This window comes from Centroberyx affinis, unplaced genomic scaffold (genome assembly GCF_046629955.1).
Source record: "Centroberyx affinis isolate AG114_WGS23_722 - 3 ecotype Tasmania unplaced genomic scaffold, CSIRO-AGI_Caff_v1 ptg001226l_1, whole genome shotgun sequence".
NCBI lineage: Eukaryota > Metazoa > Chordata > Actinopteri > Beryciformes > Berycidae > Centroberyx > Centroberyx affinis.
Window position 1 is genome coordinate 398,998 of NW_027279740.1, and position 13,503 is coordinate 412,500.

Genomic DNA, 13,503 nt, shown 5'->3' on the forward strand with positions numbered 1-13,503 from the left:
CAGCACGATATGTTAGCCCAACCCTTCCAGAAACGTTTGTTGATAGAAGTTGCTCACCCTTTCAAAACACTTCCCTGGTTAGGACTTTTTTTTTTTTTTCCAGTCAAAGAGACCTTTACAGCATAAATCCATATTATCAGATTGGAGACCAGCCGCAGGGAATCTGGCCCCTGTGGTTGCTCGTCGACCACCAGAAAATTGTATTTACTACAACACTTAGCACGACTTTAACCTTGACCAGCGAAATGCGGAGCTTGGCGGTTGGAGCCAAACTGTATAAGGGCGGAGGCAGGTTTGGGATTAGTCGACCACATAATCAGCACGCCCCTTTGCCTCTTCTACCTGGAAGCCATCTTACTGGCAACCCCTGAAAGTGTTCCCCATCAAGCCGTGTTGACAGACGGTGAAAACGGCGAGACGGACCAAAAAGTAAATAAGTACCTCCAAACGTTTACAGCCCTAATCAAGTCCAGAGCGTTCCTCCTATCCAATATGCCTTCAGAGTTTTATAAATAGATATTATACCCGGCTAAATTGGAGACAGGGTTTCGCCGCTCTGTGGCTGTCATGAGTTTTCTATTATTTGCTTTCGCTTTAGAATATTGAAACTCTTAATATCTGGTTACAGATTTCAGCAGGCTCAGCCAATCTTCATGTTTTGGCGTCGGAGGCCTAACACTCAGCAGAAGGCCTTTGAATGGACTCCAATCAAGCATTGTTAATTTAAGAGAGGAAAAAAATCCTCACCACATGACTGTGTCATTAATAAATTCACCAAAGACCGGCCTTGTGTTTTGTCAAATTTATAGTTTCTTTTGTATTTTGAGCTACTGTACAGTGCCTTTTTATTTCTCAGTGGTTCTGTGCCTGAAAATCATAAATTTGATTTTGACTTTCATCCACAGTGAAGAATCCATTTTAGCACTGCATTCAAAAACGTCCTTTTCTCTCACTGTGCATGTGTCTCTCAGGCTTTTCCCTCCCCAAAGTTGTTGAACAAACCAGACCACCTCCCAGAATCCACCAAAATAACCTCGCTACTACTGTGGTGAGGCATGGCGCGTTTCTCACACACAAACCCTCACTTCCATTCATACAGCGCAACAAGCCAAACATATAAAACCATTCCCACCCTAATAAACTGGGGCCTTTTTCTCTGCCACAAAGGGAGCTGGCTCCCAAGAGCGTAACACTCTAAAACGGACCCCTGTGTAAAAGAGCCTGCTGGGAACCCGGCGGCCCTTCCAAGCAGAGGGAAATGCGGTGACAGAACCCGGGCCAGGGATATGACCCGCCACACAGGCCCAATCACAGCTGCTATAAACCAGGTACCCCACCTGATGCAAACACCGCGCGCTGCCAAAACGTCAGGTTCGGAAAACCCAATAAAGTTTATACAATTCTGCTTCACAGGGAGCCAGTCTGCTGCTTTTTTTTTTTGGGTTCCTCCTGCTTTCTAAAGTCAAAGAGGAAAGAAACTGAGCGTCTCTCTGGCCAAATAGTGGGGCTGTTGTGTGAGAGTTAGCAGGTGTAGCCTCATTGTGGTTATTATCAGTGAACGGTAGGAGCACTGTGAGTCTGCATCAGATTAGCGCCTCGTGGAGGGAAGCTCTCTCTCTCTCTCTCTCTCTCTCTCTCTCTCTCTCTCTCTCTCTCTCTCTCTCTCTCTCTCTCCCCAATACACACTCATGCACATACACCCTCACAGTTAGTGTACTAACCGTCAGGGTCCTACTACCTATTTCTTGTATATGCCACTTGATGTGCCATGAGAATGACAGCTGGTCTGTGTGTTCTGTCAGTGAGTTGCATGCATGTGAGTGTGCATGTGTGTCTCGTGTTTGTGTGTGTGTGTGTGTGTGTGTGTGTGTGTGTGTGTGTGTGTGTGTGTCCCTCAGCTTCAGCAGGGGGACTGAGGTTTCTGAGGTGAGGCGTCCTCTCTCTTCTCACGCGAAGTGCATCAGATGTTTCACATCACATGCTTACATGTGTTCTCTCTGCAGCGTGAGATAAGCCAAAATGTATCAGAGTTAGCGACATACAGACTGTATATAGTGTGACATAGTGTATGTCCCGTGCTGATGTATCTGTGATAATGCTAGTGCTATTTTATCACAAATTAAATTAGGAGGTAAGAAGACTACAAAAAACATGGTCATTAAGAACTAAATTAATAAATACATGTTTTATTTTGTTATCATGATTCTGACACTTTTTCTTAGCAATTTTAGTGGGTTCATCCTCTTTTTGTGTCATTTTGCCCTCTAGGCAAAATTCTGCATACAGTAATACCTCTTGACTTCTGAAAAGATGAACACATTCTTATTTCCATAAGATTCATGTAGCATAGTATTAAAGTCAGAGCTTGGAAAGCCACACTTATCCACAGACATTTAACAGTCTCCTTGATTTTCTCTAACTGTTGCTCTTAATTTCAGTTTGATTTGAGTCTGAAAAAAGAGAACCTTGGCCAAATTGCTTTGCCTGTGTAATGCAAGTTGTTAAACTAACCGCTGGGGTATTTTGCTTACATGAGGTAGTCCCTATTTGAAATGCTTTCAGATTGAACTGGAGGATTTAATGACTCTTGGCCTTTGTTCTCTTGCAGTTCAGTTTCAGTCTCCCGACAGAACGAATTGTAAAAGGATATTGCATATTCGCTAATGATTTCCAATGGTGATTACAGCTTTTAAATGCTTGTCTCTTTTTTTCCCCCCCTGGCCTATCTTTTTGTGAGCACATCAGCTTTCCCTCCTCGCTACACTGGTAGTGCTGAAAATCAAAATCAGGCGACCAAATGCACATTACATTAGAGGTTAAAGCGGCTACAAAGCCTTACAGAGGGCATGTACGAAATCTGAAGTCAGTGACACAGACACACACACACACACACACACACACACACACTGATCTGTAGACTCGTACAGTAAACACTGAGGAGATAAAGGGATGCAGATCTGGCGGTTATAGAGAAGAAAGGAGGAAGAGGCCTGAGCCTTGTCAGGAGGAAACTATAAATGCCTTGGTGTCTGTAGGAGCTGTGAGAACACTGGAACATCATCCCCTGTCACTGCGGTTCCACTGGGGATATCAGAGGATTGTTCTCATGTGAGCCACAGATGTATGTACTCAGTGTGTGTGTGTGTGTGTATGTCTGACTGTCTGCGTCTGACTGTGTGTGTGCTGAGGCTCCAGAGATTTTAAGATATACTCTGCAAACAATTAGGAGCTGGTAGTGCTTCTCCTGTGGCTGTCTCTAATTAACACTGCAACGAGGCCTTAATCGGGAAGGAGATTTTTTTTTTTTTCCTCCTGCCTTTCGGTGGCTGTCTCGGCGGTTGCATGAGGAACAGTGGGAACAACTGAATCCCCTGGCCCCCATCAGATTAATGACTCGTCTGTCAGCGTGACATGCTGCTGTTGCAGTGACATGTGGAGGGATTTTTAGATTGATTGCTTGAGGAAATCTATATTTCAAGAGGTTTATCAACAACTTTTCCAAATAAACTCGCCAAATAGACTAATAAAAATCAGACAGATAAACACAAACTGGTGTAAAAGTCTTGACATTTCTTCTCCTTCGAGTTCTCCTAGTTCTCATCCACTCAAAGGCATCACTACTTCCAAGTAAAGGCTGTCTGATTGAGATCACCATGGCAACAAATGGCTTCTTCATTAAGGCTAGCTAGCGTTTAGCGTCGCCAAGTAGTGCACTCACCTCACCACACAGACCAAAAGTACCTCCTGGAAGTAAAGGAGAGTGAAAGAGCTTAATATGTTTGTTTTTTTTCTCTTTTATTGTATTGCCGTGTTCCAGTAAAGGGCCCAGTCACATGGAGCCTCTGAGCTCGTATTCTTGCAGAGAGCCCCAAGTTTCACTTGATAATGAATGTCTGTGGTGAGAATCCCATTATGGCCCCACTCCATCAAGTCTACAGAAAACACAGCAGCGGGGAGGCAAAGGCCTTTAAGGGCCATATCAGTCAACTAGATGTGGGCTACCGTACAGAGCAGTTCCTCCTTTTGTAAAACTCCTATTGTAACATATGAGACATTCTACATGTGCTACAACGTGCTACATATGCATACATGTGAGTACAGACACGCATAGATACATACACACACCAGAATAAGCATCCAGCGCTCACGTTTGAAGGTGTTTCTCTCCATGCTTTTTTTGGACAGTGGAAACGCACGCACACACACACACACACACACACACACACACACACACACATGCATACTGCTGCCAAACTGACAAGGCCACACGTTCGTAACAACTGGGAGCAGTGGGAAAGGAGGGGTGGGGGGTGGAGGGGGGGGGTGGGGGGTGAATGCCACAGTTGTCCTCCCTCTGACGCCTCAAGCCACGGACCTGACTGAGAGGAGAAACAAGAGAGGGAGGGAGAGAGAGAGAGAAGGGGAGAGGAGGGGAGGAAACGGCGCTCACCTCTGAGTAGACTGCTGCTGTAGTTGGAGAAGGAGTCAAAGATGCTGTTGGATGCCATGACAGGGAAGCCAGAACGCTCCGGAGCCCTCGCTGCAGCCGACGCCGACCAACCTTGGAGGGAGAGGGAGGATTGAGCGACAGAATGAAAGACTAAGGAGCAAAGGAGAAGGAGAGCGCGAGAGGACAAAACTCCTGGAACTCGGAGCCCGTTTGCAACCAAGAATTTGGGGTTTCGCGACTACCGCAGGAATCCCAAGCCACAAGCCTGCGAAGAGAGCAGCAGCATATGTTAGCAGCAGCAGCAGCACCAGAGGAAGGAGACATTTGAGAGAGAGAGAGAAGGGGAGAGAGAATGATAGGGTGAGAGGGAGAGAGAGACAGAGAGAGAGAGAGCAGGAAAAGAAGAAGCAGAGAGGGCGAGTGAGAGAGTCCAGTTGAGAGAGCAGCAGAGGAAATTGTGGCCAGTTTACACAGAGGCACCGGCAGCGTTTGGTCTCTACAGGTTTCTGGCCTGTAGAGGTGGACTCACCGGGGCTGGGCATGAGGGGGTGGGGGGGGCGTCCTCCTAACTGTACCCGGGTGGTAGAGCCGGGCGGGCAGGGAGGGCCGGATTTGTGGTCCTCTGTCACGCAGCGGGCTGGGTGTCTGAGGTTAGCCAGCTAGCCTGATAGCGTGGTCTCTCTCTCTCTCTCTCTGTCTCTCTCTCTCTCTTTCTCTCTCCTACGATGTGTGGTGGCCTGACTGGAGCGTCAACGCTTGCAAAAGGCTAAAAGCCACAGTCTCTCTCTCTCTCTTGCATCCTCCTCGCCATCCTCCACACACAGACACACATGCACACTCCCCTCCGCGAGTGGTGAGGCCCACGTCACATGTCACGTGAGGTCACCGGGCCTCTCCCTCCCTCCCTCCCTCCCTCCCTCCCTCCCGCTCTTTCACTCGTCTTTGCTTTTTTCTCTGGTTGGTTTTTACTTTCCGTGGCTCTCCCTCGCTCCCCTCTCTAGCTCGCTCTCCTCGCTCTTCATTGGCCGTCCAAGTTTTTGGAAACGTTCTATTTTCTTTTGAGTTCAAACCAGGCAGCGGCCTACGCTGCTGTGGCTCAGCGAGGCTTTCAGACGGCGCTGAAACCAATGTGAGGAACCGGAGAGGCATTAAAACGCATTAAGCCAAACACAAATGAGAGGGAGAGAAAAAGACAGGAGCAAAGCAGAACAAAAGAGAGAAAGAGAGAAACTGAGAGAGAGAGAGAGAGAGAGAGAGAGAGAGAGAGAGAGGCTAAGCTGTGGCTTTTGCCGCCGCCGGGAAACAGGAAAGGAGCAGAGAGTGTTCTGTCTCGAACTGCTGAACAACACCGTGTGTTGACTGTGTGTGTGTGTGTGTGTATGTTCTGCACGGGTTTTATGTTTGTCTGACTCACAACGCATCTGTGTTTGTAAGAACCGGTGGTTTTGGGCCTGCAAAACCAACCCTCCACCCTCACTTACCACTTGATAGTATCATAATCTTAGCCTCATTAGAAGCAGCGGTGCCAGTTGCTCGGCTCTGCCTGCTCTCTCTTCACTCTCTTCCCTCACACTCGCTCACCGCTCGCTCGCTCTCTTATTTCACCGTCTCTTGATATCTTTCACGTTGCTGTCCTCCACCCCTTGCGCCCCAATTTTACTCTTTCTCTCACATTCGTGCTATCACTCGCTCGCTCTCGTGTCTCTCTTCCTCTCGCTCTCTCTCTCTCTCTTTCTTTGGCTTTATTTTTCTTTGATTTTTGCCCCACCTCAAAACATATGCACACCCCCACACTTCATTTCAAATTTACTTGGCTTTTCTTCAAAACCTTCTCTGCATTGTTTCATTTGTACCCTACCTATGTGCGATTTGATCGCAGTTCATCATGTAGCCGATATTTAAGAAGAGGAAAATATATCTAATAAAACATAATACTAAATAGTACAGAATACTAGCAATATGGCCAACATGTTAGTATCTGTGGGCTACTGTCGTCTCCCCCTTTGAAAGTGCAAAGCAGATTTAACCTGATTGTGGTTTTCACACATTTTCATATTCTGGGTTGACATTAAGAACTGAAAAGTTTACACTGATGCAGCTACTTGTACTTAAAAGTACAGTACCGCCCACAGATGTGATTGGCACTAATGCCTTTGCCTTTATTTTCTTTAGTTATGGTGCTGTTGATTTGAAGTTTCTTTTTCATGAGCAGTGATGAGGAAAAAAGGAATTGATAGATGCCTATAGAACAGACAGACAGATAGGCAGAGTGACAGATGGGCAGCCAGATAGAGAGACAAGCATGTTCACTGAGATAACATTAATCTGACAAGCATACATAACTGTGTGTGTGTGTGTGTGTGTGCGTGTGCGTGTGCGTGTGTGTGTGTGTGTGTGTGTGTGTGTGTGTGTGTGTATCTGCACGAGTCATAGGTGGCCGTAGCCAGCCTGTGGTGGCCAAACTTCCTCTCTTTCTCTCCTGTCTCTTTGTGACACACTAACCATGTCTGGCCACGGGACAACAGACCCAAACCACCGTCTGGTCACTCATGTGACCCAATCGCTTTCCCTGGAAAACCCGTCTGTCTGTCTGTATGTGTGTGTGTGTGTGTGTAGCTGTCTGCACACTTGTGTATTTTTTTGTTTCACACTGCTTTGTGTATGACTTGCAGCCCACATGTTCTCCCTTGCTAATTGCTGGACAAAACTGCTCCATGCACCACAGCGTGTGTTTGTATGTGTATATACAGTACCATGTTTTCAGTGTTTGTGTGTGTGTGTGTGTGTGTGCGAGCTTGCCGCTCTTCCCGGTAGCCCGCACTGCCCTGTAAATGAGCAGTTGCCGTTGGGTTAGGCGGCAGCGCGGGCTAAATGACACGGCGTGTCGGCGAGTGTGGCCGAAGGCTGAGGCCACAGCCGCGGCCCCAGGGCTTTTATCAATCCGTCCACCCGGCCACTACAGGCCTCCGACTTAACCTCACACACACAGCGAGGCTTCCTCTTCTCACACCTCCGCTGCCTCCCGACATGGCCTCGGCCCTGGCCTGCCAGCCCGGGGACAGATTACAGCTCTGTCTCTCTCAGCTGAACAAGAGGTACGACTGTCACACAGACCCGCTGGGAAACACTGCTCTCCAGCCGCACCCTTATGCTCAATGATATTTTAATTTAGCCAGACCGCTTCAACTTCATTTCTGGGAAATTCCTTACATGGGCAATTATATGAACAATTTTTAGGGAATGAGTGTAAAATGCATTGTACTAAACAAAAATAAACGGGTTAAATGGGTTCGTGTGGAAGGCCTGACCCAGTCTCTTCTCCTCCAGTCCTGTACATTTGGAGTGAGGGCCTCTGCAGGGTTTTGGCCCGGCCTCATCTGTGCTTGTTTAGAAAGGGGGATGCTAGCGGGGAACAGTAATGGGATCATTGGTTTCACAGTACAGGGGCTTTGGCTGGGCTTGTGGTTGTTTGAGTGTGCAATCATTTAACGTGCATGGTGTATTTGTGCATATCAGTATTGAGACTTGTTGTTGGCAATAGTTTATTTTGTTTTATTATTTTTTTTTTGTATTCCATTTAAGTGAGAATTATATTTTTCTACTACTGTTGTTTTCACAAGGGAAACTGTTTCAGATTATTGCCAATTTCCTTATTTTTGTCCACTTGTGGAAAGAAAGACGTTGCATCTGGATTTTCAATGAGGAACAGAGAAAAGCAAAACAAATATGGGATCATCCCGCAGCATTGCACAAGAACGGGAATTGGCTCCATTGTAGTACAGACCAAACTTGACATTTGAAGAAACTTCTGGAGTCAAGGCCTTTTTCTTAGTCCTCTCTGTATTTTCTCTTCTTTGTCTAGGTAAACATCTGCTTCATGTTTTGAAATGTATCTCATGGCTTTGCACTGCCCATGACCGTGAGGGGAAAATAGTCTGAAGATCATTGTGGCCTTCTTTCACTCAATTCTTTTTTCCCCTGCCCAGGCCTTGTTTATCAAGCCCCTGTATTTAAGCTTAATATAACTCCTGTTTTGCTGAGAAAACTGTGGCGGTTTAATCACTGTCAGTGGTCCTACGCCTCTCGGGTGTGGCTCGCGAGGCAAAAAGGACCCAGTGCGGTCGTGCGTCCAGCTGCAAAGGGTCTTATTTTGTGGTCTAAAAATTGCAGGCTTCCCCATATGTTCCCCATAAACGTGGAATGCAGCGTGGGACTTGAGGAGGCTTTTATAATGAAGTGGCCGTCATTGCATCAAACACCATGGTTACGGACCGCCCTGCCTCTAGGATAGGCCATGGGAGCCTGTTTGGGCTGTGTGCATGGGTCCAATGTCCTAGCTACTCACTCACACCTCAGACTGGCCTTTTCCTGCTAATTATATTACAGTGGACATTCCTTTGATTGATATTCCTGTCTGCTTTCGGTACAGCGTGCACACAGGCTATTCTTATGACTTTGACAGTATTGTAATATTGCACTCATGTGATATACAGACATTCAGATCCGATGTCTGTTATACTGAAGTCTCCAGTGACTTGGCATTACCATCAGTGACATTTAGTTTTATCTTCAACACCAGATACTCAGAGGACTGTATTTTATCTGGAAACTCCAAAGTTAGTTCTCAGCATTTTTAGAAGCAGTGGCACCCCCAAAACCCTCGCAAGGGGAAGTTGGTAGCAGTCAGTGTCAAAAAAAAAAGATAGAAGATAAAACGTGTAAAAATTCCCAAGTTGTCACATTTTAAATAACCTGGTGTTAAAAACGCAGCGACCAAACAGTTGGAGCTGTTAGTTCTGTTCTGATGGAGTTCTTAAAAAGTTGAGGCTGTATGAGAAATTAGTTCACTGTTACCGCCAGCTCAGTCTGTGTGTGTGTGTTTTTGTACGTGTGTGTGTGTGTGTGTGCCTGTGTGTTGTTGTTGTCATTGTAAGCGAGGCACTCCCAGATGCAGTGGTTTTAGCGTGCAGTATCACGGTTGGAAGTGATCACCGGGCCCATTATTTATTTATTGGCTCCAGCAGACATGGAGACTGTGGTAACCACACAGAGAGGAGAGGGAGGGCCGCCATGTCGCCACACACTCTGCAGGCCGTAGCCCAGAGTTCCTGTACAGCGCTGGATCTGCACAACAGAGCCTGTGGCAGGGCCCGGGACAGCAGATAGCTGCGGCCTGGGAGGGGAGGGAGGTAACACTAGGAGGCCACTGTCACTGCTACATGGATATCGACTCTTCAGACATGGCAGAGATCGCTGTCGGTGACGGAGAGACATTCAGAGCTGCAGAGATGAGCGATACAGGCAGTAACACATGAGCTGATATGGCTTTGCCCTTGTTGAATTTTACTGATTGAAAGTTCAGTGAGGTGACAGTTGGTAGCTTTATTCCTTCAGTGCGGTTTCGTCCCTCTGTCACCCAGCTCTGTGACACAGATCTACCGTATTTACAGGTACTCTCACCCTCCATCCCACCCGCTTCACCCAAGCTCTTCCTGTTATTCTGAAACCGAGCCAACAAAGACGCTCGTTCTCACAGTGTGCCTAAGCATTCAGTCTCCTTACGGAGGTCAACTCAAAACCATAAAGAATTTTTCAAACCTTCAGAACCACTGGCATGAGCTGTGTAACTAATTTCAGAATTAATGGTTGTCAAATAGGCTTATATAATACAGTTCAAAATAGTAAATATATCATTACTGCCCCCTCAACTCAGATATAATGATTTATAGCTATTTAAACAAACCTATGCAAAGAAGAATAAGTGATTAAGTATGAAGTGATAATCCATAATCCCTGCTATCCATGCTAAGCGTTCATTGCTGTGGTGTTTCTGCACTGCTCTTCCCACAGTTCACCTGTCAATCAAACAGTGTGTCCAGTACTGTGACGTCTGTTTCATTGGATTTTTTTTTGATGAAGTTTGAGTTTCTGTAGTTTATTTTCTTTGTCTGTTTAGCCATGATGGCTGTCGCTGTTCATGCTAACTACCCAGTTCTTCTTTTATTCCAAACAAACCGCTGTTGCTGCTGCTGGAAACATAAAACGCATCACTCCCTGTGCGCCAGAGGATTTTTCCCAGGAAAGACCTACCAGACACCGGCTGTTTAGAACAGCTTTAAGCACTATTGTGTTATATCAATTAGCAATAGAGAGCAAAAGAACAGACATTTATTTCTATGAAAATGTTGCGGGTCATTACTTTAAACTTTAAACATTACGTTCAAGGCTAACATGTAAAGTGTATTTAATCTGGACCCAAGAGGTGTGACCGATAGGGAAGTCACACACGCAACAAATATAGTTGTTGGTTGTTGTTTTTTTAAGTTAGAAGGAGGTTATTTTCTCACCCCTGTCCCTCTGTTTGTTGGCAAGATGTCTAAAAAAGTTACGGTTTTGACTGAAATGTGGTGGCCAGATAGTTGATTAGATTTTGGTGATGATCCAGATCTGGGATTTCGGCATTAGAATTTTTGTGTGTTTTCTGCTGGAACTATTATGTTGCCTTCATGTGCTGGTGGGAACGTCCGACATCCGGGACTTCCAAGTCGGCTGCTAAACAGCGTTGCATTCACATGGTGTTTTGTCAGAACATCAAACCCGGAAGACAAACGATAAACAAACACAAACAGTTACGGAGGCTGCAGCTTTGTAAGTTGGACAATTATGTTGCGCTTAAGGTTTGCGCTCTACCGAGTGCCTTCTAGCTGTAACATGTTTTGGTTGACAATCCTTATCACAGCGTGTATCTTTGTTTGTGAACCGCTTGTATTCACCAGTGTGGTAAATTTACACTATGCTTTGAGGTACGGAGAGGCACCACATCATGGCAGTAGAGCAGCTGGAAGAAAAAGCACTGCAGCCTCACAAAAAAAAGCATCAGTAAACCCGAGACCTCAGTTACCCCAAACGCCCCAATCCTCACGCACACACATGCACACCAGGTCCAGACCAGGCTAACCCAGACCAGACCAGACCATAGTCTTGCCTCAAACCTTGCAGATCCCAGGACATGCAGGTGGAATGCTGCAACGTTGCAGTCATTTTTAGTTTTCTGAAACTGCTTGATAGTTGTAGCCATCTCTCCTGCTGACATGTAAATCATGTGAAAACGCATACTTTTTGTGCAGCTGAGGCTTTCGCTTTGCAGGGTTGCAGTTAGTTAGTCCAACTGCTACTACGGCTCACCATGTTTTATTACCTGCGTGCGTATGCGTGCACGGGTCTGCTTGTATCTACGTATGTGCGTCTACGTGTTTCCTGTGGTTCAGACAGGGGTTTTGGATGTGACAGACTTGCTTGCAAGCAAGTCTGTGTGGGGCAGGATGTTCCTCCACGCCAGATGCACGGCGGCTTGCTTAGACACTGTGTGTGTGTGTGTGTGTCTTAGTGCGTGGATGCGTAAAAAAAGCGATGAAAATATGTAAATCCTGCAGCTTATTTCAGAGAAGTAAAAAAGAAGTGTGTCCAGTGCATCCACATATAAATATCTGCTGCTGTATCCCAAACTGAAGGCCTTTCAACACACTTTGCAGTTAGAATGAAACGCATTTCAGTATTATGAAGAGTTCGTCCACTTGTATCTATTGGGAATTGCATCTGAGCATTGCTTATACAAGCTAATCAGATCAGGTTGGCAGAGATCAGGCGCTGCCATGCTAGATCTGCCCTCGATAAGACAAAGAAACAGCTAGATATGTGAGAGAGAATCGCTCCGCTCACTGAGAGAGATTGCAGCATGATAACACGCATTGTTGCAGGGGCTTGTGTGCCTTAGAGATGCACCGTGTGTGTGTGTGTGTGTGTGTGTGTGTGTGTGTGTGTGTGTCTGTGTGTTTGTGAGAGAGAGAGAGGCAGGGTGAAGCTCATTGCTTCTCCCTGTTGGATCATGCTGTTGCTTTCTGATCAGGCGATTTCTAGAGTTTGACGAGTTTGACAGGTTCGGAGCAGTTGGATGACAGAAAGCACCTGTCATTTTTATACACCCCCTGCCTCTAGCTCTTTCTCTCTATTACTCTCTCTCGCTCTCTCTCTCTCTCTCTCTCTCGACATAATTAGTAATTTCATTATTTCCCCTCCTCTTAAACCAAAAGCAAAATCTGTAATAATTAAATTAATATTTTTTGTGGTTCAGTTTCTAAATTTGATTGTCTCCCCTATTCTCACCAAAAAACAAACAATGAGAAATGATCCTTGGTGTTAACCTTAAAATGTACGAATAATTAGTTTATAGTTATATTTCCAAAGATTACTCCATCTTCATAGATTTTGACCATATTCACAAAGTTTTCCCACTCTAACAGAGTCTTCGGGCTACCTTATGCAAATGAGTGTGTTACCTTTTGGGCGACTTTGTCAATTTTATTGATACACAGTTTCTTTACATCCTAGCAGGTCATTTTGGTCATATTGTTATGGCGCACAGTTTGATTGGTCAATCTAAATCTAAAAGGACTTCTGATGATTAACTAATTTCAGGACCGGTGGCTTACAGACCCAGAGGGCTGCTGGAAAACACTCCTAACTCTCAAACTCTGGGCGGCATTATGTGAAGAAGAAAGTGATCAATTTACATATTTACATGATGTTTATCTTTAACGTTATTTGCAGGACACACAATTGACAGATGGGGGACATTTCTTTCTCAGAATCTCGTGAGTCATTGCAGTGGTCACCACCGAAACCATGCAGCTTGCAGTGTGTGTGTGTGCGTGTGTATGTTTGTGTGTGTGGGCATGACCTGCTTTCAGTTGGCAGCCCACACATCTCAGTACCTCGGTGGGTTTTTACTGACCTAGAACAAGGGAAGGGGGCTCTCAAAATCTGTGGCTGTGTGTGCGTGTGTGCGTGTGTGTCCATGTAACTGTAACTGCAGGCATATGCGCCATAAGCCTTTTATAGTCTTTTGAAAGCTAGTAACATAATAGCACACACCATTTTTCTCCAAAATGTCGTTCTCACTTTCTCTCTCACCCCTCCCTCGCTCTGTCTCTCTTTCATTTGTCTCTCCCTTTGACAAATAGGAGCAGCGTCCATTAGGATGCTTTATGAGGTGA

General features: G+C 45.8%; 1 protein-coding gene across 1 annotated transcript in view; it reads right to left on the minus strand.

The window, feature by feature from the left end:
* The window catches only part of runx3 (RUNX family transcription factor 3), a 50,895-nt gene extending 45,625 nt beyond the window's left edge, over positions 1–5,270 (minus strand). The window contains 2 exon segments of the mRNA XM_071524741.1: positions 4,451–4,561; positions 4,980–5,270. Of these exon segments, the coding sequence (XP_071380842.1) occupies positions 4,451–4,561; positions 4,980–4,992 (124 nt within the window). The 5' untranslated portion in view covers positions 4,993–5,270.
* Positions 5,271–13,503: the final 8,233 nt, after the last annotated feature.